General features: G+C 48.0%; 1 protein-coding gene across 6 annotated transcripts in view; it reads right to left on the bottom strand.

Moving 5' to 3' along the window:
* DGKD (diacylglycerol kinase delta) overlaps positions 1-27,455 on the bottom strand; it is a 116,773-nt gene that overhangs the window by 61,557 nt on the left and 27,761 nt on the right. For all 6 annotated transcript variants that reach the window (XM_047773800.1, XM_047773796.1, XM_047773797.1 and 3 more), the window contains exons 2-3: positions 18,194-18,304; positions 16,077-16,157 (exon numbers count right to left, since the gene is read on the bottom strand). In XM_047773800.1, coding sequence (XP_047629756.1) covers positions 16,077-16,157; positions 18,194-18,304 — 192 coding nt within the window. The remainder of the gene's footprint in view (positions 1-16,076; positions 16,158-18,193; positions 18,305-27,455) is intronic.

Raw genomic sequence — 27,455 nt, 5'->3', positions numbered from 1 at the left:
ATAGCTTTTCCTCTCTCCGAGCCAAAGCAAAGGGGTTTTGCCCAGGAAATATCTGAGCTCCAAACAAGCTCAAAAGGAAAGCTGATGTTGAAATCTGAATAAAGGTCAGGGTTCCTCACCAAAGGAGCAGCGCCTGACTGCCCCACAGGCTGACATCTGCTGGAAACAGCTGAGCAACTCAGGCCCCTGGTTTCATCCCAGGCAGACCTACAGAAGAATCTTCATTCCTTCTACAAACTTGAACGCCAAACAGACAAGATTTAACCAAAAACACCACGTAAATCCATTACATAGCTTCCTATTCGTTTGTCTATTCATTCATTTATTTATTTACTTATTTGTTGGCCACACCTGCAGCACGCAGAAGTTATAGGGCTAGGGATCGAATCCTTGCCACAGCAATAACCACGCCGGATCCTTAACCTTCTGAGCCATCAGGGAACTCCTGCTTCTTGTTCATTTATAGAATTACCAGGCTATAATTAATAAAAACAGGAAAAATAAAATATGAAGGAAAGTCAAATGTGATTTAAAGGTAATTAAGCAAAGGTACCTTAGATTTTTAATTACATTTGGTTTTCCTTTACATTTTATTTTTCCTATTTTTATTAGTTATTTGCCTGATAACTCATGAGCATAATAAGTCTTTCCTGATACCTACTCTTCAGTTGCAAGTGGTTTTTTTTTTTTGGGGGGGGGGGTCTTTTTGCCTTTTCTAGGGCTGCTCCTGTGGCATATGGAGGTTCCCAGGCTAGGGGTCTAAATCAGAGCTGCAGCCGCCACACCACAGCCACAGCATCTCGGGATCCGAACTGCGTCTGCGACCTACACCACAGCTCAGGGCAACGCCAGATCCTTAACCCACTGAGCAAGGCCAGGGATCAAACCCGCAAGCTCATGGATACTAGTCAGATTCATTAACCACTGAGCCACGACGGGAACTCCTGCAAGTGCTATTCTGTAACACTGCCTAGAATATTAACCTCATCTGAAATCCTTTGGAATTTCTGTAAACCAAAATAACTGCTAAATGTTAGCAAGTTGAACCCTATTAATGTCCCACTAGCAGTATTAAGTAGTAGTGGAGACAAAAACTAGGAAACACTTGGAGGGCTCTTTTTTGCCAACCCAGTGACCAATGAGATGGATCCCAGTATCATCCCCATTTCAAGGATGAGAAAACTGAATCTTAGATCATATGTCCTGCCCTAAGCTACCCAGCTAACTAAGAAGACTACCTTTATAATCTACCTCACGAAACTTCTGGGTACCATAAAATATTTCAACAAGAGTACAGTGGTACAAGGAAGTTATAAACAGAGACGTGAAAAATCACCCCGTCCACGTACGGCAGGGTTCTTCTGACACGGTCATTTCAGGGCACATCAGGATGATGCCATGAGCAAGGTCTGCTAGATCCCTATCCCAGTGACCATCCGCTGCAGTCACATGACTGAACAGAAGTGGCAGGTCCTACTTTTTGGAAATCACGTGGGGTTTCAATATGGTATTTTGCGGAAGCAGCCCTCTCAACATCCTCAATGTCATTCTCATTCAAGCTCTACTGAAATTATACTGAAACACGAAATGTCTTTGTTGGGCCACCAACCGCCTTCGGCGATGTGGTGAGGCCTGTGGCCTTCTCAGAGTGTCTCTAAATGCAGAAAATGAAGTACTCAGGACTGCAATGAAAATCAGCTTTCATAAAACACAGTCATAGCCACAGACCCCTTGTGGGCAGGAAGGACCAGGCCCCTAGGGTTACACACCTCTGCCAGGCAACTCATTTGTCTCTCCTCCCTCTCCCCTATCTCCCAAATGGAGATCTGGGGGTGGCTGGCACCCCGGCAGGCATTTGGGACCAGAAGCATCAAATTATGGAAGGATCCAGATGACCCTATGGAGCTGCCACACTGACCAAAGGCTGCCTTCCTTTGCGTGGAAAAATAAAACGACATGTTCACACCATTCTTGTTTTGACAATTTTTTTTACAAGCAGATGTACGGGGCTGAATGATGGCCTCCAAAAAAACATGCCCATGTTCTAACCCCCAGAACCTGCGAATATGAGCTCATTTGGGAAAGGGTTCTTTGTAAACATAGTAAGGATTTTAAGATGAAATCGCCCTGGATCATGCGGGTGGCCCTAAATCCAATGACAAGTGTCTTTACAAGAGAGGGAGGAGAGGACACAGGGGAAGGAGGAGAAACTTCTGCGGAGATGGAGGCAGAGACCAGGGTGAGGTAGCCACACGTCAGGGAAGGCCTGGCAGAGGCCAGGAGTGGGGTCTGCCCTAAGCCAGCGGTTGGGAGCACAGCCCCGCTAACTCCTCAATTTCAGCCTTCCGGTCTCCAAAAAGGTGAAGGATAAACTTCGGCTCTTCTAAGCCAGATGGAAATTTGCCACGGCAGCCCCAGGAAACGACGAGAGTAGCCAAACCTACTTCCAACACACACACCTCGTGATTTTCTAAACATTAAATACTAAGATTAACGACAAACACTCTTTTACGTGCGCAATGCTGTACCGGGCATTATGCAGAAGTAGCCCTCTAAACACGTTATTTCTTAAACTTAATTATCATTCAATCTATACTGAAAACTCTCTTTATCTTCAATCCCCTTCACATGGCCAATCCATTTCCCTGAAATTTGAGAATAAACCCAGAGCCCGTCCTCCCCTTCACTCTGTTCTCATATCATGCCAGCGAGCATCCACCTCTGGCTTTCTGCCCTGCCCTCTGCCCAAGTGCCCAGCGCTCCTTCCAGCCACCCCCTCACCCCTGCATGTTCTCGACTTCTGCTCGGCCCTTCACCAGGCTGAGCGGCCCGTGATGTTCCCCACTTTCTGCTCCTGTTTCTTTTTGTTTTTCGTTTTTGTTTTTGTTTTGGCTATGCACACAACATGTGGAAGTTCCAGGGATCGAACCAGTGACCTGCTGCAGTGACAACACTGGGTCCTTCACCGGCTGCACCACAGAGGAACTACTAGCTTCTTCCACTAGCTCAGTCACGTACACCAGGGTCCCTCGATCTGTCCACTTCCTCAGCATCAAGCCCAGCCCAGTCTCGTCCATTCCCTTCCTACAGGAACATGACAGGCTCACCAGAGATTCCAGGGGTTCGGGATACCTAAAAGTTCCCACTGTGACCCATGAAAATAATGTAAGGTACGCAGAAGCCGAAATACAGAAGTCCTCGTGCTCAACAATGACGCTGTCAACCAGATCCAGAACCAGAACCACACAAAGCAGAAGGAAAGTTTATCTTCTCGACCTCAAGTCAGGTGGCAGAGGTGAGAGAGGCCCCGGGACCGAGCAAAGGCCGCCTTCTCAGGGAAAGCTGCACCCTCTCCTGGGCCAGGGGACTCAGGACGGGAGCTGCCCTGCAGGGGAGACCGCACTTATTTCCCCAAACGTCCCCCCTGGGACCTAGGATGCCTGTGCTAACATTCTCTGAATAGGAAGGACTGAAAACATCCTGAGTCCCTGATCCCGTCGGAGTAAATGAAGTTTTAACTGGTCAACTATGATCGTCTACACAATGAAAGAGCCACAACTATAGAGGCTCATGATGATGTAGAAACACTTACATGATGAAATAATAAGGCCAAAATATAAAATGTACATATGCTGAGGTATGTGTAACACATGCAAAATTTAATGTTTGCCTATGAAAAAACCTGAAGCAAGCGTGAAAAAACAGCTGCTAAGCGGCAGGAGGATCTCCTTTTTTCCTGTTTTAACTTTCCTTTAAAATCATTATTACAGGAGTTCCCGTTGTGGCTCAGTGGTTAACGAATCCGACTAGGAACCATGAGGTTGCAGGTTCGATCCCTGACCTCACTCAGTGGGTTAAGGAACCGGTTGCCATGAGCTGTGGTGTAGGTCACAGACACGGCTTGGATCCCACGTTGCTGTGGCTGTGGTATAGGCCGGTGGCTGCAGCTCTGATTAGACCCCTAGCCTGGGAACCTCCATATGCAGTGGGTGCAGCCCTAGAAAAGACAAAAAAATAAAATCATTATTACAATTTAAACTCTTTAAGAAAGTGGCCCGCATACCATTTGTCTGCTCCTGGATCTATTATCTGACCTGCTGGCTCTGCCCACACCCACCTCCCTGCAGGAGGCTAGACCTGCCCCCCACCCCCTCCCCCACCCTGCTCACTCATCCCCTCCTTGGCAGAAGGCCCACTCCCCAAGCTGACGGAGGTGCCTCTTCCCGCCCCCTGGTCTTCTCCTCCTGTGTTACACCTGTCACAATCATGATCTCGGTCATGTCTAACAGCCCGTCAGAAGTCTCTGCACACAGGGAAGGCATTTTTCTACCTTGTCCACCTTCAGACACTCAGCAGAGTGTGCCATAACTTTCAAGGATTGCTGAAAAGGGGAAAACAAGTCTTCCTAAAATGTGCATCTTTTCCAGGTGATTTGTTTGATTTCAGAAATTAGGTTGCCAGGGTAAAGTCTTACTTGTTGTCAAATTATTCCTACATTCCCCGGGGGAGGGGAGACGAGAAGCCTTCAAGCTGCGAAACCTGGAAACGCACACACACAGAGCACAGGAGCCGGGCCTTCCCAGAGCTGCTCACCAGAACCCAGAGACACCCAGCGCCAGGGCTGCTTCAGGGCCGCTTCAGGGCCCCGCTCACCCCCACTTCTCTGTGAGGACCATCTGCAACAAGGAACTTTGTTCTGTAGGCTTCCCAAAGAAGAAACAAGTCAACACCCTCTCGGAACAGAAAGGAGCAAGGGAGCCAACTTCCGGACTCCAGCTCCCCCGCACAGCGGCGTGTGTCCCCCCTAGGACAGCAGGCTGTGCAGCAGAACCCCTGGCCTCAAAGCAAGCGGTGCGAGGTGCGACCATACACGACCGCGAAGGTGCCCATGGCCACTCAGCCTCACAGGAGTGCGGGTCCCAACTGTGGCTACACCTCTCAACTGTGGAAAGCTTTGAAAAATCACCCATCTGTAAGTCAGCAGCAAAGACTGTAGCCCACCTAATCCCCGGGCAGAGCCTCCTTGCCTGCCTGCTTGCATCTCTCACAAGCATCCTATCTTAATAAACCTGTTTCTTGCCTATCAAAAAATGAAATAAAATAAATCAGCATCAGAATCTCTGCAGATGGTGCCAGGAGCCTTTTTTCAAGTTCCAAAGGGTGCTGGTCACAGCCAAGTTTGGGAAGCGCCACCCTAAGGGAGCAGAAGCTGCATGGAGGTCCCTTCTGATCCCGGCGTGACACAAGCCTTACTGAAGTTTTCACCCCACCTTTCAGGAATGGACAGGGTCTGCGGGAGGGTCGGGGGAGAGGGCCTCAGACTGAGGGGCCCCTCAGAGACCAGGGCACAGGGCGTTCATCCCCTGCAAGGAGCAGCTGGGCTGGGGCAGGTCAGTGTCAGAGCGAGAGGGCTGGGAAGCTCCACACCCCCGGCTGGAACTCGATTAAGACACGAGGAGGCACTTGATGGCCTCCAGCACCTTTAAAAACGGGCACAATGTGACTCTTTTGAATGGTTTTATATCCAGGCATATTCCAGTAAAACTCGTCTTTCCTCTTCAAGGTCCAGCTCCACCTTGTGACCCAGGGCAGGCGTGAACAGTCTGCTCCAGGCCCAGGGAGGCCCGGAGCCCTCACGGTGCTGTTCCATTTCAGATCAGAAGTCCACTAAACTAAGGGAAATGTTCTCATTACGTACCAATGACACAGTAAATTCATTGGGTCCACTGCTCTCGACTAAGTCCTCCAAAATTCACTTGTTACAGTGGACGCCTATGACCCCACTGTCAACAATAGCAACCACGCGCATGGCACCTCCCCTGTACTAACTCATCCCACCCTTCCAACACCCCACGAGCAGATGCTATTGTTACCCTGTTTCTCAGATGAGGAAACTGAGGCTCAGAGGCCCAAGTGATTGGCCCAAGGTCACTCAGCCAGGGAGAGGCCGAGCTGGGACTCAACGGCCTGGCTTCCGAGCCCGTGCTGTGAGCACTGCTTCCATGCTCCTGTGCCAGGTCCTGCACGGGCACTTTCAGAGGTGAGAGAAGACCATAACCCAGCCCTGCAGTCTAGGGTCTTACAGCCAAGCGAGGAAACACAGATCCTGAACTTTCAAAGACAGAGTCCCTGACTCCTCTGGGAAACCCGAAATTTGGAAATTCCACACAGCACATAATCTCCCCCATAAATGAGCAAAATGTAACAGCATGAGCCCACCAACGCACAGGTGGACTCCCTAGGTCCCTCCCCACGGCCGAGAGCCTGTGACCCTGCGCACCCGGGCTCCCCGACCTCCCAGGGACGTGGCCAGGCCTGGGCCACACCTGCACGCAGTCGGCCCTTGGTCTGCTCCCGCTGTCCAGCTGAGGCGCCCCTTTGTCCTACTTCACTGAGAAAATCGTCACTAAATTGAATTCGGCTCTGATTCAGCCTCCCTCAAAAAGGACAGAGCCTCTGACAGGAGCCACCATGAAGTCAGCGTCCGAGGAGAAAGGCCTCAACACGCAAGAGGGCAGCCAGACACCCCGGTAAAGGGAGAGAGCGCAGAGACGCCAGAGGCGCACCCTGCGCCTGCGCAAGGCGGCCGAGTGCGCAAGGCCTCTGGGGGCGTCAGCACTGACGGCTGCTCAACACCCATCTCTCTTCCACACACACGCTGTGCGCGAATCAAGCGCAACAGCGAGCAGTGCTGGTGACAAGCTCCGTGTGTAAGCCAACTGCCTGCAAGGCCCTGCCTCCCCCCGCTCACCTGCCGGAGAAAAGGCACCTGCCCGACCCCTCACGTCCGTTCCGGCCACCTCCTCCCTGCAAGTCCATTCTCCCTCAGCAGCCAAAGCCGCTGTTACCACTCCCGGCTTTGCAAATCCCAATGGCTTTCCTATTTTCCCTTAATGGGCAAAATGGTCCAAACTCCTCGTGGCTTAGAAAGCACTTCCCCTTTGCCCAGCTCACCACCCTCCAGGCTCTGCCCCCTCTGGCAGGCACCACGTCCACCCTGGACCCTCGGCACGGCCGCCCATGGCCCCGCTCAGCCCCAGGTCTCCACGCCTCTTCCCAGCCACGCGAAGGCCCATCCTGACGGCCGCCCACCGAGGGAGCCAGGCGATCTCCCCCGCGGCCGGCCGCTCCTGACTGCCCAGGACCCGCCGCTCGCGCAGGGCTGTTCAAGACACGAAAGAAGCTCTTTCACTGACACCAGCGCCTCCACGGACAGTGCTCTGCCGCGTGGAGCTTCCGAGAGGAGCAGGGACTCGCCCTGGGCAGCCATGACCAAGGCACTCTTCAACAAACAGGCATGAGCACCTTCTCCGTGCCGGCACTTGCGTAAAGCGCAACGCAGACCAACATCCTTGCTCGCGCAGCGTACGGGTTGCAGCACTTAACAAACACCACCGCCCGGGCTCGGAGCAGCGGGGCTCCTGGGCGGCCGGCGGGGTGGGGGCAGTGTGAGCGGGGACGCTGCGGCGCTCTTGCGCCTTGATGCCACGTGCTGCCTTCTGAAACTCGAGTCACTTTAGAGGAGGTGAGGACATGTCATCAAAGCTTTATCAAAACTGGACAGAGGTTAAAAATGATGGGAACACTGACTCGGAGAAATAAGGAAAGACAAGCACGAGACTCTCCAATAGCCCTACAACTCCTGGAATGCTCCACAGCTCTAGGCTGCCCCAGGAGGATTATAAATGAGGCCACAGGACTGGAAGACAACAATCAAAAGCACTGAAGAAAGCTCACAGACGACCAGATCAGGGAGGGGAGATAGCCAAAGCCAATGAAAAAGTTCGGATGCCTAAGAGAAAACTCAGAGGCCCAGAGGACAATCTCGCCCCAAGGCAGGGACTTGACGATGTTCAACAGAAAGCATTTTAAAAAGGTTTTCTCTAGCAAAAAAGAATAAGCCAGGATAAAAGCAAAAGAAAATCAGAAAGCTATGCTGGAATGGGAGTTAAAAAAAAAAAAAAACAATCACAAGTAAAAGCAAGCAAAAACAATACAGGAGTTGCCGTTGTGGCTCAGCAGGTTAAGGACCCGTGTTGCCTCTGTGAGGATGTGGGCCTCTCTCAGTGGGTTAGGGATCCGGTGTTGCCACAAGCTGCCACACAGGTCACAGATGTAGCTCAGATCCACTGCTGCTGTGGTTGTGGCTGCAGCTGCAGCTGCAGCTCCGATTTGACCCCTGGCCTAAGAATGTCCGTATGCCATAGGTGTGGCCATAAAAATTATATACGTATATATAAAAATTCTGATAAACAGAATTAGAGAAAGCTAGCAAATTAAAATAATGCAGAAAAGTACGAGCGACATGGAACATAAAGACCCCGACCCTCAGGGTCCCGCAGCCGCTGGTCCCTGACGGCCTCTATGATGTTTAAGCAGCCTGCTGCTCTGAGGCGGAACCCCGACACCTCTGCCCCTCACACCTGGGCAGAGCTGATGGCACCACGTGTCTGCTGCTCACCCTCTATCCCACTCTACTCTGATCCAGAGCCTGCCCTTTCCTGCAGTTCACCCTCCACACTGCAGCCAGAGTAAAACATCCCAACGCTGCAAATCTGTCAATTTCACCAAAGGGAAGGAAGTATTCAATGGACCGGCTGAAGGATTGAGTGTCCAGCCCTCTCATGCCTGTGGTCTCTCCCCCTGGTTTCATCAGGCCACAGTCTGTACTGCATCCCCCAGCACAAGACCTTTGCACACGCTGGTCCTTCAGTAGGGCCCATTCCAAAGTGCCTACAGGCATAAGACACACATGCACAAACTCACACACATACCCTCCTCGGTTGATTCTCCACTAGCCACTCTTCACATCTCAGTTAAGACATCACCTCCTCGGGGGCAGTCTTCTCAACCGCTCAACACCAGGGGGCCCTCTTTATCATACACCCCATGTAGTCTTTCTTCCATATGTATCTGCCATCTCAGCCTGTAGTTAGCCCTCCGTGTGTGTGTGTCACTGAGCCCCCACTAGAACACAAGCTTGACGAAAAAGAGCCCTTCCCCATTTCTGCTCACCACTGAAACCTTAGCCCTGACATGGTGTGTGGCCCCAGAGGCCCTGCACAGACACATACTGGACCAATGAGCAAATAAACAAGCAGGGCTCCTGAAGAATGAATGATTCACGTGAACCAGAATCACAGAGGCAAGAAAAAAAGACCCTTGTTAAATGGAAAACCAAAAGCAGAGCCTGGAAGAAAGCAGTTTCTATACAACAGACAAACTGGCGAGCAAAGAACAGTATCGCTCCTACAAGATTTCCAAGAGAAATGTAGAGACGTCTTCAAGGATGGCATCAACAGCAAGGCTGGCCCCAGATGCCCCACCTGCAACACCAACAAGGGAAACCCATGTGCCACTGGAGCCACCTGATGATAAATGCCCTATTTTGATTCCTCTGTGGAAAGTATAACACTTTATATTATTTTTCTTCCTTGTTCTTCAGTCTTTTCTAAACGTCCTAGTTTGACTGGAACAACTGAAGAGCTGGTGAAACAAAGTAGCATGTTCTATGTAGCTGTACTCAGTCTGGTACAAAGCTTGACTGAAAAGAGGACACCATCAGGGGGCTGTGGCTATAAGCAGACACAGCCCTGGAAAATCTGTCAACTGTAAACATGTAAAAAAGAAAACAGAAAACTTCCATTCGAAGCATTATCTAAAATAAAAGCAGGAGTTCCTGTTGTGGCTCAGTGGCAACAAACAAGACTAGTATCCATGAGGACTCGGGTTCGATCCTGGGCCTCAATGCGTTAAGCGTTGAGCTGTGGTGTAGGCTGCAGACGCTGCTCAGACCTGCTGTGGTGCAGGCCAGCAGCTAGAGTTCCAATTCAAGCCCTAGCATGGGAACTTCTGTATGCCGTGGGTGCAACCATAAAAAGACCAAAAAATCAAAAAAAAAAAAAAAACTATCTTAAAAAAATAAAGTAATAAAATAAAATAAAGGCAAATAGGAATCCCCTTGTGGCACAACAGGTTAAGGAGCCAGCACTGCCACTGCAGCAGCTCAGGCCACTGCTACAGTGTGGCTTCAATCACTGGCGCAGGAAAGTCCACATGCCATGGCCATGATCCCCCCCAAATTAATATATAATAAATAAATAACAGCGAAATGAAAATTGTAGAGCTGAAAGGAAATAACTGTAATTAAAAACTTCATAGATGGATTTAACAGACAAGAAACACCTGAAGAATTATCAGAACAGTAATAACAAAATATCCACAACAAAGAGAACAGAGAATACTTTTTAGAGTATAAGAAACATATGGAAGACAGTGAACAGATCTAACACAAAAGTCCCAGAGTAAGAGGAAAAATTAATGAGCAGAAGCAATACTTGAAGAGATAATAACACACACTTCCCCAAAACTGATAATAAAAGGAACATATTTCTACAGATTTCAGAAGTGCTAGGAACACTAAGCAAGATAAGAACCATGCATGGAGAAAAACAAAACAACAAAAATGCAAAATGCCAAAGAAAGAGAAAAACCTTAAAGTAGTCAGAGGAGGGAAAAGGAACACCAACAGAACTGACCTGTTACTTTTAGCAAAAATCATGGAAGCTACAGTACAATGGAATGACATTTTTAGATCACTGAAAGAAAGTAACTGCCATGCTAGAATTGCATGAGTCCATTTACATGAAATATCTAAAAGAGTCAACACGAATCCACAGGATCAAAAGTCAGGAGAGTGGTTACCAGTGGGGGCGAGGTAACAATGGGGCAGAGGGACCACGAGAGGAGCTTCCTGGGGCGCCCACACTTACTACTGCTTGATCGGGTGGTGGTTACAGGTGGGGGCGAGGTAACAACGGGGCAGAGGGACCACGAGGGGAGCTTCCTGGGGGGTACACAGCGACTACTGCTTGACCGGGTGGTGGTTACACATCAAGCTCTACACACGACTTCATGAACTTTTGTCATATTTCAATTTTACAAACTATTTAAAATACACAACTTTCAGTATATCAGAAATGATGCTGTGACAAACTTCTTTAAGAGTAATGGTAGTTAAAATATAATTTCAACACAAATCTGTGAATCTTGTGATAACGCTGATAATAATTTTAAAATTATCCCATGTTAGATAATGGAAAGAAAAAAAATGAAGCATTTTTACCTATTATTAGTGTATGAAATTAATTAAAAAAAAAAAAAGAGAGGGCAATCTTAGACAAACAGAGAGAGAGGGGTGATTTTGAACCCAATATAGAGCTGACTATCTGAAAGCACATGAAAAATCAATTCATAAAAAAATTAATACAAATGGCCAATTGATGGTGAGAAATATTCAATCTCACTTTGATAATAAAAGAAATAAAACAAATTATCATTTTTATGTTATCAAAGTGGCAAAGATGTTCCAAAACTTTTTGGTGTTTGTTTTATTTTGTTTTGTTTGCTTTTTAGGGCCAAACCTGTGGCACATGGAAGCTCCCAGGCTAGGGGTCGAATTGGAGCTGCAACCGCCAGCCTACTTCACAGCCACGCAGGATCCAAGCTGCATCTGTGACCTACACCATAGCCCACGGCAATGCCAGATCCCTAACCAACTGAGCAAGGCCAAGGGTCAAACCCATGTCCCCATGGATACTAGCTGGGTTCATTACCACTGAGCCACAGTGAGAACTCCTAAAATTTTAACACACAGTATTTATGTAAGGATAGAAAAAACCATTTCATGAAGTCCAACGATAAAAGTTCTAGAAGAAACTTGGCAATAATATACCAAAAGCCTTTTAGTTTCCACAGATTAATACTAACATGTTTAATTATCAAAAATATACAATCTCATGTTATTGCAGACGTGAGACGTGAAGCTGCAATGCTTTTTCTACGCTGCTATGCTTTTTGGCCTTGCAAGGGGCGACCCCACTTGAAGGTGTCTGCTCTACTTTTCTTCTTCTAAAGGTTCCCACTGTCAAGCTCCACCTATCGAGAATCTGAAGACAGGGAGTTCCCTGGTGGCATGGCAGGTTATGGATGCAGCATTGTCACTGATGTGGTGCAGATTCAATCCCTGGCGTAGGAACTTTTGTATGCCGTAGGCATGGCCCCTCCCTCCCCCCCAAAAAAGAATCTAAAGGCATATCTTATTTCTGGGTTTAGCTGCATCCCAGCTTCACTCTGTTCTTAAAGAACAGAAGACAAGAAGACCCCTCTTCAGTTATAGAGGTCTCACCGGACCACTTCCTCCACCACGCCTGTCTAAAACTCTCTCCTCTCCCCCAAATATTTCCTCCCATCTCCCTTGGAAGTCTCTTGTCCCTCGGGTCCTTATTTCTTTATAATACAGTTCTTTGGCCATTTTAGGGACAAATTAAATTAAGTCTTTTTTAACTTGGAGCAAATTTAACTCATTCCTTTCAGCTACAAAAGGCTCCCATCTGTTGGTTGATTCATGATGACCTCAACTTTCACTGCCTAGTTGTTTGTATCAGGCATGCAATTTTCATAGACGCTGTGGAATTTGGAAATTACTACTGGCATAGCTGGAAAACCAAGTGAGATACTCCAGGAAACGTAGTAGCTCCTGGGCAAATACTTTCATGCATCCTGCACTCACTTCCCTGAGCATGTGCACCGGCCTTCCAGGCCCTGCACATAGATTCCTGGAATCTGCTGTATGAAAAGGGATGGGTTCAGAGTCCAGACAGTAACTACTGCAGGGCGTTAGAAATGGGCAAGTGCCGGAATACACTGACCCTCTACGGAAGCACGCCTCGGGGAACCAGGCACTGGTCAGCCAGCTCCAAACACTCCCCGTGCTATCCCCAAATTTCAGGCCCGTCACAAACTGTCCAAGGATGTGTCTCCTTATCTTGGAATGTTTCTGGAGAACCTCACTATTATTCATTGTGAGTGTGCCCTTTCAGATGAAAAAGCAGTTTTAAAGCACTAAGAACATCTAAAATAAGTGTGAAAGAATTGGTGCCTCTGCCCCAAGGGTGGGAACCATCCCCGACGCTCCAACGGGCACGGAGTTTGGGGGGACCCCAATATGGGCCGGGTTCGACATCTGGAAGTCACCTATGTGGCACCGTGAACACATTCTCTCACAGAGACAGCGCGCACGTCAGGGGTCATCCTCCAGCCAGGCTGATGAGGTGCCACAGTAACTCACAGTGCCCCAGTGCAGCGCCATCCTATGTTTTACGGAGATGTAATTCCCATCCAGCTCCGCCTCTTACAGTATCCAATTCAGTGGGCTTCAGTATATTCACACAGTTGTGCAACTGTCACCACTCTCTGATTTTAGAACAGAGATTTTAGATATACCCTAAAAATTTCTTCAATAACTCGAATGATCGAAAAGTAATTTTAAAACACTCTTCTTTTTCCTTTTTGCTTCTTTTTTGGCCATATCTTTGGCACATGGAAATCCCCAGGCCAGGGGTCAATCAAATCCAAGCCACAGTTGCGACCTCTGCCACAGTTGTGGCAACACCGGATCTTTAACCTGCTGTGCCATGCTGGGGATCAAGCCAGCACTGCCACTAAGACAAGCTGGATCATTAACCCCATGCCACAGTGGCAACGCCAATATTTTTCTACTGAGAGAAAAAACAACTTTTAGAATGTTGGAATGTGAACAGAAGGCACTCAGAGTTAAATTCAAAGTCCCTTAATGTTTTTTAATTATTTATTTATATGAAAATAAGAATAAGTTAATCAATGAGTTGTTTTAAAAAGTTGTGAAAAGCAGGAGTTCCCGCTGTAGCTCAAAGGGATCAGTGAGACTTGCTGGGACACAGGTTCAATCCTTGGCCTGGCATAGTGGGTTAAGGATCCAGCATTGCCACAACGGCCGCTGGAGTCTGATCCTTGGCTTGGGAATTCCAAATGCCACAGGGTAGCCAAAAAGAAAAAAAAGTAAGTTGTGAAAAGCAGAAAAAAAGATAATAAATATAAATGCAGAAATTGATTAGGTAACAAAAAATGTAACTGTTCAATAATCTAAGAACCAACTCTCATAAAAAAAGAAAACAAGGAAGAGTTTAAGAAAAATGACAAGAGGAGTTCCCGTCGTGGCGCAGTGGCTAACGAATCCGACTAGGAACCATGAGGTTGCGGGTTCGGTCCCTGCCCTTGCTCAGTGGGTTAACGATCCGGCGTTGCCGTGAGCTGTGGTGTAGACTGCAGACTCGGCTCGGATCCTCCGTTGCTGTGGCTCTGGTGTAAGCTGGCAGCTACAGCTCCGATTCGACCCCTAGCCTGGGAACCTCCATATGCCGAGGAAGCGGCCTAAGAAATGGCCAAAAAAAAAGAAATATGACAAGAAAAACAAAAGCTGAACAAATAAAATTAGACATGTGAATGGGGATCTAATGAGAGACATGTATGTTTAAAGTGCACATAATACATGCTACTAAATTTAAAGGTGCAGAATAAGTAGGAAAGCACATTACAAAAAGTCCTCAAGAAGTAAAAAAACCTCCTATGATCAAAAAGCAAAACTAAACCTTTACGTTTATTCAGAGCCTTACTACCTCCCTGAAAAGTAAGGTCTCTCAAACTTCCAAGAAGTAATCAATTCTAAAACCACAGAAATATTCCAGAGCACATAAAATCATGGAAAGTTACTACATGAATTTGATGGGGCTAGTCTAACTCCAAAATCAAAACATAACAAAGGCTACCTCCTACCCAAAGAAAAGCACACACATACTTCCAGAAAATTCTAAACCCAAAATTAAGTTACAACATTCAACATTACTGGGAACAGCTTATATTAGGAAGTGTACAAATACCTAAATTGACTCTCTAAATTAATGTTCAAAACTTCTAATGAAATTCAACACCTATTCCTATTAAAAACTCTAAAAGGCACAAATCAAGAATAATCCATTCACACAGTCCCCTAGCCAGTAAGTAAACAATAAAACTAATGCAGAAAAAATAAAAATAGTCCAAGTAAAACGAGGAATAAAATAAAAGAGACCATCAGGAAAGTCTAATTTGATAAACCACAAAGTAAAATCAAGAGCGGTTAGTCACATCAAAACAAAATAAGAAGTTTAAACGGAGGAAGGAAAACCCCATTTGGAGTAGCAACATCAACAATCAATCCGTGAATAAATAAATAAAACAAAGCCTAAAAGTAGCTGAAACTAACACTAATCCAAAACGTTAGATCCTAAACGTGAATAAAATTATCCACCTTGACTGAGAAAAAATGAGGGAGCATACTACACTTCTGGATAGGATCACTTAATAGCATAAAGAAAAATATTTTAAAATATCCCATTCCTGCTATTAGAGTCTTATCTTATGCAGTAAGTTCTAGAGTCAGCCCCCGGAGCCAAAACTGTCACGTCGTACAAGAAAGGCTGTGTGGACATTAAACAAGACGATGAACATTTAGCTCAAGCAACATGGGAAAAAGTCTACAATAAGTGTAAAGGGAAAATAAACCGATGCAAAACAAAAGGATCAGGACCATCTCAGGGTACATGTGGGTGAAGACATAGATCAGGAGAAATAAAGATAAATACATTGTCATTATTATTATTACAAAGTAAATACATTGTTATTATTACTACCAAGTGAGCAGGTGGCTACCTGGGGTACTGAGGTCACATGATTTTATGCATTTAGAACTTTGGCTGAAAGCACAACATAACTTCTATAAATAGGGGGCGGTGGAGGGGGGGGAGGAAGTTTTAAAAAGAAAAGAAATACACCAAAATATCAACATTCTATATTTTGAGGTGGCTGAACTGTGGTTGTTTTTTAATTGCTACAACACTCTTTTCTGCCTTTGCCAAATGTCCTGCAACCGTCATCAATAACAAACCTCTGTACAAAACTGTTACAGAATGTAAACCAAAACACGGTTAAAAAAAAATTCACTTGGACCCTCTAGTTCTCTCGTGCCCACGTGTGCCAAGTTCTCAGCTATTCTCCAACCACAGTATTACTTTGAGCCTTAAACTCAAAATTTACCAGGAACTGTTCCAATCAGAGAGCAAAGGATGAAAAGTCTCAACGGCTCACACCCGCTTGTTCAAAATAAACAGGAAAAGCAAACTCGGAGAGGAATCCAGAAAGGTGTGCGTCCAGAGACTTACCGTGAAGCTGTTGTTGACGTTTTTGGTGCTGGACTCAGCCACGCTGGCATCTGTCAGGTCCACCTCATCAAATATGATCGACTAGAGAGACAGAGGGACTACGGTCAGTGAGGGCCGAGGCGCCCGAGGCTGCCCACCGCCGGCCCGGACCCCGGCCAAGCCGCCGCCGCCGCCGCCGCCGCCCAAGCGAATGCCGCCCACACGGCCCGGAGCTCACAGTGCAGCTCGAGACGCTCAGTCCCGGGAGGTCACGAGCGATTGCATCAGTGCCGCCCGAAACGTGTCCTGGCGCCTGAGAAAGCAGGGTCCCGCCCGAGGGCCCTCTGTCCTTCCGGCTTTCATGGCCCCCACTCGCACATTTGGGGGGAAAGGTCCCGGGTAAAATGAACAACTCTGGAGTTCCCGTTGTGGCTCAGCAGTAATGAACCCGACTAGCATCCCCAAGGACGTGGGTTCAGTCCCTGGCCCCGCTGGGTGGGTTAAGGACATGGCGTGGCTGTGGCTGGTGTAGGCCGGCAGTTGCAGCTGATTCGACCCCTGGCCTGGCAACCTCCATATGCCTCGGGTACACTCCTAAAAAGACAAAAAAATAAAATTTAAAAAAAAATCTTTTAAAAATAAAATGAACAATTCTAGGGAAAGAGAGACTGACTCAAACAGAAGGGATCCAGCCCTGAAAGAAAACAAAGGAGCAGAGCAGAAGTGACCTAGTCCTGGAGCAAGACACAGTCAGGTTCCAGCAAAGGGCTGGGAACTAGGCCTGGGACCTCCCCTCCTTCTCCCCTCCTCTCACTCCCAAACCCCCATCACAGCCCCCACTTCCTACTTACCTTACTGTCCCCTCTAGGAGGACTCCACCAGGAACCCCTGGACGAAACACTAATAACTCAGAAAAAAACCTTAGCCTTTAAAGGAACCCCTTCGTCTCTCGAACTAAAATAACTATAAGGTTCTTTTTTTTTTTTTAATGAAGGATGTGGTCAGAACCCTTTCTAAACAAGTTGCTCTGTTCAATTTCAAATGTTTGTGCAATAACTCACTAGGGATACACCTCAAAATGTAAATTATTCAGATTCCAGATTTTTGAATACCAAAAACATCAGTACTGACTACAGCACTGATACGGAAAGACTGGTATTCACAATGCCAAAAACTAGGCTGTGTGACACCACAGTCGCCCAAACTGGGCAGTGATCCAAGGACTCTCGCCGGCTCTCCTCTGCCCCTGGCATCTGAGTGGTGACTCTAGTTTTAAATCTTACATGTGCGATGGCACACAGGAAGAAGGACCATGGCTAGAAAGGCCAGAAATCCTTTCTGCTGACACACCAGATGCCCAATATACTTCAAAAGCACACTGAGTTAGCTTCATAGGTATACACTTTTCTCCAAACTCATCAGGTTGTGCACATTAAGCATCTGGATAGTTTTATTTAAGCCAATTATACCTCAATGAAGCGGGGGTCTGTTTCGTTTTTTTGTTGTTTGGGTTTTTTTTTTTTTTTTTTTGTCTTTTAGGGCTGCACCCACAGCATACGGAGGTTCCCAGGCTAGGGGTCCAACTGGAACTGTAGCTGCTGGCCTATGCCACAGCCACAGCCACACCAGACCTGAGTTGCACCTGCTCGACCTACACCACAGCTCATGGCGACGCTGGATCTTTAACCCACTGAGCGAGGCCAGGGATCCAACCCACATCCTCATGGATGCTGGTCAGGTTTGTCAACCACTGAGCTACAATGGGAACTCCTCAATGAAGGGTTTTTTTTTTTTTTTTTAAAAAAAAAAAAAGACATTTAGGCCGTAATAAGAGGTTTTGAAGCCACTGACCTCCAACCTTTCCAAAAGAAAGATACCTAACTGTAATGTGGTTATTTCCACGGCCTCTTCTCCTTTCCCCATTAATGACATACAACATTAAAGAAAGAGAAAATGAATAAAAATCCATGTTTATAAGAAATAAAACCCAGACCCAGCAGCCTAGAGCATTACAAAATACACTCGAAATAACCGATCTAGAATTGAAGGCTGTTTCCCAAGATGAAGGCCAGGTGCCCAGCCTCTCCCTGCAGTTCCTTGGAAGGTTGTCTCTGCGAAGTTTCTCCACAGCATCTCACCTTGGCAGTTTTTGCGTAGTACAGTGTTCGCCCTCGAAGCTTAAAGTATCTCCTTTTTGACCGCTGGAATGAATTGTTCTGTTTGGTCAACACCCCCTCTTTGATGATGGTCTGAAAGCACAGAGACAGACTCATGAGCATGTGTCTTCACGGAGCTGTGCCCAGTGCACGTGCGTCTCTAGCGGGCCGACGGCCTAACAGAACTATTTCTCACACTCTCCCCAAACCCTGACCTATGGACAGACTACGTGGGCAGCCAGGGGAGAGTGACACAATTCTCTGGGGGTGATGGCATCCCTGAGCAGTGGGGGGTGTCAGGGGCCCAAGGTGTGCCCTGCAGATGCTGGGGGAGGTGGTCAGCAGAAGGGGGCGCAACGGCTCACAGGACCACCGTGAGCAGCCCTGGGCCAGCGCACTCCAGCCTCAGCGTTTGTTATTTTTCAGCTATTCTTGGCCCCATCTCCATGTTCTCTGGCCTCCTGCCATTTCTCAGGATCCTGTTGCCAAAACTGTCGACGTAGGTTGCTGTGGGGTTCAGCGCAGCTCCAGGCCTGCCCCCCTCGGCCTTCATTCCTGCTGGCAGGCCAGGCACGTGCACCTAACTACACAGTGACAGAAGTGCCACTGCCAAGCTCCCCCCACCAATCCAACCAACCCACCACCAAGCAAAGTTCAAAAGAATCACGAGGTGAACGGGAGTCCACTCAGCATGGCTCAATTAAAGCCAAGCTTCCCCTGGACTTGCTGCCCATCCCGCTGTGTCCTGGGCACTGACCGAAAGGCACGAGGCAGCCCTGCACACAACGTACGAGTCAAATCCTCAAGGACCTATCTGATCACCAGACACACTGAACCACTATCACCACTAAAGCTAAGAGCAACATGCACTGAAACAAGAGCCCGGCCCCCAGCATCTGCCCACACCGAACAATGTCCACTCTACATGGAGCCTCAAGGAGCAGCGGAGGTTCTGTTCAAAGGCAGGACGACTGGCTCAGAGAAGCTGTTGTTTAGTTACCTCCTTGCATAGAGCTTTGCACTTGAGGTGACTTTTTAAGCAGCTGTACAAAGCACTTGGGCATCTGTGGCCATTTAAGATGACATAAGATGAAACCAGATGCAGAAACCCTACATCACCCAGACGCATCAGAAGGCAAGAGCCCATCACTGTGCTGTCCGGTCCCCCCACTGGCCCACTCCTAACGGGGAGGGAGCAGCGGCCAGGACGCTCTGTTGTCCCCGCAGAAGAACGCCGAGGGCCTCCCCACTGCCGCAGCCCAGCTCTGGGGGTCCTGCAGCACAGGCAGCGCAGCTCCTCCCCTTGTCCCCGCCTCAGGATGTCCTCCTGGAGCTTCCCGGGCAGGGTGGGCTGCACATGCTGGCCTGCGACCCCGTGCCAGGGGGGATGGAATCTGTGCCGTGGGAGCTGGCCCAGCAGTGCCAAGAGCAACCCTTTGAGACCCCTGGAGTGGATTCTGGGGGGAGACTACCGAGGCCCTGCCCTACTCATTCAGCCACGTGTACCTTCACCTGTACTTCTGAGGTGACCAGGCACCCCCCTTCCTCCCCGGCAAATGAGGAGATGCCAGGAACACGGCATGGCACGCAGATCAAGGAGCCAGCCGGGCCAGACCAGAGCCGGGTGGTCCAAGGCGGAGGGCAAGCCCAAGCTCCGGTCCCCGCAGCTCCGGACAGAAACCCACCATGACACGGAAGGGCGGCGGATGGCTTCCTAGGGTTCCTTCTGGCGCACTGCACGTGGTAATGCCATTCCACCATGCTCTTCAAGCCAGGACAGCCCTGTCTGCACACAGCAGCGCAGCCCAGGACGCCTGCCTGCCCGCCCTCCGGGAGAGCCCTTCGTCTGGACCCCACCGGAGCCACTCTCAGACCAAGGCACCTCTCCTCACCCCCAAATGTCTTCCTTACCTCTGCAGGGGGAGAAATCGCTTCCATCTCTTTGCCAAACGCAAATTACAGAAAAGAAAAAGAAAAAAAGACAACAAAACCAACAAGCCCAGAGCCAGAAAGTTAAAAGAAGAAGTTATCTTTAAAGGATAAATGCTAGAGTATTTTTTCTTGCATCTCCCACTACACATGTCACACATAAAAGAAAAGAAAAATTAAAACAAAAATCTACTCCAAAACACACATACACATACACACACACACGCACACACACACAATCTTTCAGAAAGCGGATGAGAGCTGCGATCTTGGGCTACCCAAGGAGAGCTGTTGTTCTATTTATAGAACAAGAGTGCTCAGAAAAAGACTCTGGTGGGTTTCAGCGGAAAGGGCTGGGGAAAAGATAAAGACCAGTATTTCTTTGAAGCTTTCTCAGAAACGGCATTTCTTCTCCTATTCGCTGCTCGTGTAGACTATAGATATGCTGCAGAATATTTTTAACACTCCGTCAAAAGCAATGAACTAAAAGTGGTCAAGAAAAGAACAGCCCTGACTAATCTGCTGTGCTTTGCATTTGGCAGCCTGTAAGCGGCACCCACAGGAAACACTGCTCAGCTGGCAGGCCTCCTCCTCACGCCCGGCAGAGCAGAGAATGAGAAGTCCAAAGCCGGCGCCAAGCGCGCCTCGCGCAGGCCGGTCGGCCAGGCTCTCAGGACCGCTTGGTCAAGTTCTTTGCACAAACGAAAGCACCAGGTCTTCCTTCAAGCCATCCAAGGCCCCTTCATGACCTCAGGGACAGACGGACAGCCCACACAGGCCCTGAGAACCAGAGCAGCAACTGGAAGGGGAGCACTCCGCCCACCTCCAGAGAGGACGCCAACCCCGAGATGGGCTCCAGGGACGGAACCCGGCAGGGTATTGGGCCTGCGCCACAGCCACCAATGACCGACAGAGACGCACCCAACCCAAAGGCAAGACCGCCCAGGCCCCTGCCGCAAGCTCGAGTCTCTAGTCATCCTGCTCAGGAGCAAAGAACCGAGCAAGGCGGCTCTGGAAAGGCCCTTCGAAGGGCCTCAAACCACTGGGCAGAGAAGGCCAGGTGGGCCCGCGAGCCCTGGTCACAGCCGCCCACCCACCAGGGGTCCTCAGTCCTTGTTGGGCTGTGTGCCTCCAGGTGAGGAGCAGGAGCCTCCTCTGTCACCCCCTCTTCACGCCCTCCCAGACGTGCAGCAGCTGGGGCTGTGAGGGCTCCGGGGACGGCTCAGCCCAGAGGACAGAGGACACAGGGTGCAGGGATAGAGCAACCCCCCTACAAGGGAAGGCCTCCCAGAGCAGATCTCGGAAATGAGCAGGAGTCTGAGCAGGCCGGGCAGAGGGTCCACAGCCCCCGAGGCACCGCAGGCAGAGGCCAAGAGGGCCGAGAAGGTGGGTGAAGGGCCCAGATCCGACAGCCAGGCCTGTGGGTCCCAGGGGCCCCAAACCAGGGAAGTATCTCAGGATGTACATTTTAGAAAGATGATTTGAGCCACAATGTGGAGGAGAGGGGGAGGGGTGAAACCTAGAGGCAGGCAGAACACTCCAGAAACTCTCCTAAGAGGGCAGCCAGCAACATGAAGCATCTGGGAGGAGGAAGGAAGCATGCTCATGGGATGGGCATGAGTATGTTTGGAAGAAGACCCACCGTGGACGGGGCGAGGGCGGGGACCCCCGAAGGGGCTCCTGGGGGAGATGCAGGCTTGGTTTTGGACATGCTGACTCTGAGGGCCCCAGGGACGCCAGGGGGTGCTGCGTGGAGGGCCGGCAGCAGATAATGCAGTTGGGGTGGAAGAGAAACTTTACAGTGGAGATGCCCCAATCAAGTTTCTTACAGGAAAGGGGTGGAATGAGAAGAGGCCCAAGGAACTGGGGTCCCCAGGAGCCCAACATCGGGTGCAGAGAGGAGGTGGGCATCTAAAAAGGAAGCGGTGCAAAACCAGGGGAGCAGATGAGAAAGCACCGAGAAGGCCTCCGGGCTGACAGCTGAGGTCAGGTGCATGGGTGGGGTCACAAATGGGGGCTGGGGGAGCCCGAGGAGGGGTCTGCGAGGAGTCACCGAGGACCAGCCAGGCAGACTCGTGACCTGACCCAGGGCGAAGCCAGGTCAGAGTGCAGTGAATGTGACCCAGAGGGGAGGAAGCAAAGATGGTGGGATGCTTTTTTAACTTGCGTGTTTCTTAACTTTTATAAACATGGAATCATACTGTACATACCGTACTTGAACTCCCTATTCCTTCTGAGGTGATGTATTGTCAACAGACTTCCCTCTTGGTAACTTTTTGTCCGCTGTGGAGTATTTCACTGTAGAGATGTGTGTATCATTCAATGCACTCCCACTGCTGGAACGTTTAATATGCCTCCTACCCAATACCACCCACAGTGCTCCCAAGGTTACTGCCCTGGTGGAATATCTGCACATGTCCTGAGCTGGCTCTAGTGCAAAGTACCAGCACTAGAACCTGGGGACCAAAGCCCAGAACAGACACACAAAGGTTTGAAGGCGTGACGTGTGACAGCAGGCCAGGAGAGAGAGGCACTACTCAATGAGTGGGCTGGGACATCTGCGGGGGAAGATGCCCTCGGTCCCACGCCTCGCAGACCCCCGAGAAGTCGGTTCCAGGCGGACTGCAGATTCAGGGCAAAAGGTGAACCTTGAAAGGTTTCACTAGACTATATAGGACAATCTCTTTATGACCTTAGGATTAGAAAAAATGCTCTTTAAATGAGATTTTAAAAATGCTAAACATAAGCTATAAGATTGCTACAGCCAACTTTATTCCAACCGAGGACTCTGTAATCAGACGTCTTACAAAGAAACAGCGAGAAGAGCCACATCTGGGAGAAGATATGTGAAATACTGCCCATAGCCAGAGAAAACATCCATAATATTCTAAGAAGTCCTGCAAAATGATAACAAAGAAAAAGAAAGTACCAAAAGGAAAACTAGCAGAAGGCATGAACGCCCTAAGTCAAATGGTGACTAAAAGATGCTGAACCAGGAGTTCCCGTCGTGGCTCAGTGGTTAACAAATCCGACTAAGAACCATGAGGTTGCAGGTTTGATCCCTGGCCTTGCTCAGTGGGTTAAGGATCCGGCATTGCCGTGAGCTGTGGTGTAGGTCACAGACACGGCTCGGATCCTGCATTGCTGTGGCTCTGGTGTAGGCCGGCGGCTACAGCTCCGATTCAACCCCTAGCCTGGGAACCTCCATATGCTGCAGAAGCGGCCCAAGAAATGGCAAAAAGACAAAAAAAAAAAAAAAAGATGCTGAACCAGGAGGCTGGATGGTAAAGAGCCCAGTAGGGAGCATCCTGGCGCTCAGCCCAGTGGATGGGTCTCACGTGTGTGCTACCATAAGTGTCGCAGCTTACTGCATTTATCCTGTGCATGTTATACGGTATGGGAAAACAAAGTTGACCACAGGATGGAAGGAGTTCCCTGGTGGCTCAGTGAGTCAAGGATCCAGCACTGTCACTGCTGTGGTGTTGCTTCAGTCCCTGGCCCAGGAACTTCCACATGCTGTGAGCACAACCAAAAATTAAATTTTAAAAAAGGATGAAAGTGGAATTCTCTTGTCTTGCAGCAGGTTAAGGATCCAGCATTGTCACTGCAGCGACTCAGGTCATTGCTGTGGCATGGATTCGATCCCTGGCTTGGGAACTTCCATATGCTGAGGACGCAGCCAAAACAAATTTTTTTTTTTTTTAATAAAAAGGTGGAAGTAAAACTTCAGGCAGAGCTTTGCTGATGCTATCAGTGTCTCATGTTATGTCAGTGTGAGAACTTCTGCAGTTTCCCTGACCACCAGCTTGCCTGAGGGATGGAAAGAGGGGCTGCAGGAAGGCCAGGAAACAAAGGGGGAGGAGGATAAAATAAAAGGAGTGAAAATTTAGCCAAATGTTCACGTCGGTTACCTACCTGTCCTTCGACCTTCTCAGTCCTTCAACAAAAAAATGCATAAACCATCCAAAGTCAAAGTAAAAAAAAGTGGGGATATTAACATAAAAAGTTAATACGCAAAAGAGCTATTAAAATGTTTCCAGGAAAGAAGCTAGTGAAATGTGTTACTTTAAATCTGCACATCACCTGAAACTCTCATCAGCAATTTTATATCTAATGCCCTCCTAATAGAACACTTCTGCTCTATGAGGCAATCACCAATATTCAGACTGACAAATAAGAAAACTGGTCACTGAGGGACTGAGGACTCCGTCCAAGGTTAAACAGCTAACAAGAGACCACAAAAGGAAATGTCAGACCTCTCTACTCTTACCTCAAACCTTCTATGGTTTATAGTTTGGGAACAACACCATAATCGATAAACAAGAAACAACCAGAAAACAATCTGTTCACAAAACACAGGCATGCACAACATATCCAGAGACCAACAGGTTATTTTAAACACTTTCTGAGGGCCCACGTATCTACTACATGCATACGCCAGCTGCACCTTTTAATTCTCGCAATGACTTTGGAGCCATGTAGTCATCTTCCCATTTTATAGACTAGGAAACTGAGGGTAGCAAGAATTAAGAATCAACTCACTTAAGACCTCATGGGTAGTAGATGGAAGACCTGAAATTCAAACCTAGAACCTAGACAGCCAGGCCAAAATATCTGCTGGCAAGTCTACGACACTCCGTCACAAGGCTGTCACCCTCACCAGATCAAGGGAGTCTCAAGGGCCATGGCTGCCTCATTGATCTTATTAATCCTAGTCACCCAGGGCCCAGCACTATGAATTCTGCAGAAACTTTCTGGAAAATAGCATAAAGGGCTAATATCCCTAATCTACAAAAAGGTTCTAAAAATCAAGAATGAACTAACACGCTGATAGAAAAATGGGTGGAAAATATGAAGAGCCATTTCACAAAAAAATTAATATGGCACATTTCACAAAAAATAAATTAAAACGACCCTTACAGGAGTTCCTGTCGTGGCCCAGGGGAAACAAATCTGACTAGTAACCATGAGGATGCAGGTTTGATCCCTGGCATCACTCAATGGGTTAAGGGTCCAGAGTTGCCATGAGCTGTGGTGTAGGTCACAGATGTGGCTCAGATCCTGTACTGCTGTGGCTGAGGCGTAGGCCAGCAGCTGTAGCTCTGATTCAACCCCTAGCCTGGGAACCTCCATATGCCATGGGTGCAGCCCTAAAAAAGCAAAAATAAATGAATAAATAAGGCCCTTAGAGTGCATAAAAAGATGCTCAATCTAGCTCCTAATAAGAGAAAAATTAAAACTACATAAAAATACTTTTCTCACCATCAGATTGACAAAGAAAAACAGCAGCACGTTGTATGGACAAGACTGTGAGGAAACAGGCTGGTCTGACCCCAAGGTGAGGTGAGCCTTGAAGACAGGTAATATCTGGCGAAACCTGACAAATCATACTGCACCCACCCTTTCATCCAGCAGGCCCACTCCAAGGAACAAACCCCACAGATACTGTGGCAAAACAGAGAATGAGGTTTGTACAAGGGTATTTGCTGCAAATTATTACAGTAAAAGACTGAAAATAATCCAAGTGGCCAAATAAACTATGGTAATTCACAAATGAGAATATGAAAGGAGTGAGGAAGACCTTTATACAGCTATGAAGGCTCTCCAGATCATATTAAGTGAAAAAAGAAAGGTGCAGAACATGCTATCTTTTGTGTAAAAAGGATATTTGTTTACAGATAAAACTATGGACAGATAAAACTTAAAAGCAAATATGTGCATACATTATTTTTAAATTTTGAAACAGAAACCACAGAAGAATAAACCAAAATAATAAAATAATAAAAATGGTAAGCTGTGGGGGGAGGGATAGACAGAGCAGATTACAGAGAGGAGGAAGCCAGACCTCTCAGAAGGTATATAATTTTTTAAAGGACTCACACAGAAAGCAGCCTCTGCAGGGTGGCAGCACCCAGGGGAGCTAACACTGGCCACCTTCAAGAGCTTTCCATTGGAGTTCCCATCGTGGCGCAGTGGTTAACGAATCCGACTAGGAACCATGAGGTTGCGGGTTCGATCCCTGCCCTTGCTCAGTGGGTTAATGATCCGGCGTTGCCATGAGCTGTGGTGTAGTTTGCAGACAAGGCTCCGATCCCGCGTTGCTGTGGCTGTGGTATAGGCCAGTGGCTACAGCTCCGATTCGACCCCTAGCCTGGGAACCTCCATATGCCACAGGAGCGGCCCAAGAAACGGCAAAAAGACAAAAGACAAAAAAAAAAAAAAAAAAAGCTTTCCATGGATGGCCCCACTTCATCTGCACAACAACCTCCTAAGGGAGGTACTGTCAACATTCTCGTTTCACAGAAACAGGCAAGGAGAAGAGATGAAATCAGTATTTGTGCAGTGCCCACTCCACCTGGAACTTAGTTCTCATCACTATTTCCTTCACTCTTCACCACCTATGAATTATTACCTCATTTCACTTATGAAGAAACTGAGGTCCAGAGAGGTCCTGTACCTATAGAGAAGTGACAGAGATGCGGTTCAAACCTATGTCTGTCTGATTTCAACTCTCTCCACTCTCAGCATCATGTGGGGAAGAAAAGTGTGCTTGAGGGAAAATTTTCTTCCCTTTTATGTTTTTGTCGTTACAAGTAAGACTAAAACCCCAGAAGATCAACTAAGTGAGGTGGAGATCGGCAATCTACCCAAGAAAGAGTTCAGAGTAATAACCATAAAGATGATTCAACTTTTTGAGGGCTGCGACTGAGTCTCTGGAGCCACCCCAGGAGCCAGAGCTGTAATATCCTCTCCTCTTCCACCTCCCGTTGCAAACAATTAAGGCTGTTTAAACATAGTTTGTTTTTGTTTTTTAAAAAAGGGAAAGAAAAGGATCCAAGAACTTGGGAAAAGAATGTATGCAGAACAAGAAATTACAAGAAGTTCTTAAAGAACAACCAGACTGAATTAAAGACTACAATAACTGAAATGAAAAATATACTAGAAGGAATCAATAGCAGAACAAATGAGGCAGAAGAACGAAAGAGTGAGCTGGAAGACAGAGTAGTAGAAATCACTTCTGTGGAAAAGAATAAAGAATGAAAAGAAATGAGGGCAGTTTAAGAGATCTCTGGGACAACACCAAATGTACCAACATTTGAATTATAGGAATCCCAGAAAGAGGAGAGAGAAAGGGCCTGAGAAGAAAACTGAAGAGATAACAGCTGAGAACCTCCCTAACATGGGAAAGGAAAGAGTCACCCAAGTCCAGGAAGCAGAGAGAGTCCCATACATGATAAACCCAAGGAGGCGCATGCTGAGACGCACAGTAATCAAATTAACCAAATCCAAAAAGAAAGAGAAAATATTAAAAGCA

Source organism: Phacochoerus africanus, chromosome 3, assembly GCF_016906955.1.
Source record: "Phacochoerus africanus isolate WHEZ1 chromosome 3, ROS_Pafr_v1, whole genome shotgun sequence".
NCBI lineage: Eukaryota > Metazoa > Chordata > Mammalia > Artiodactyla > Suidae > Phacochoerus > Phacochoerus africanus.
The sequence above is the reverse complement of the archived record's forward strand: the minus strand, read 5'-3'. Positions and strand labels throughout refer to the sequence as shown.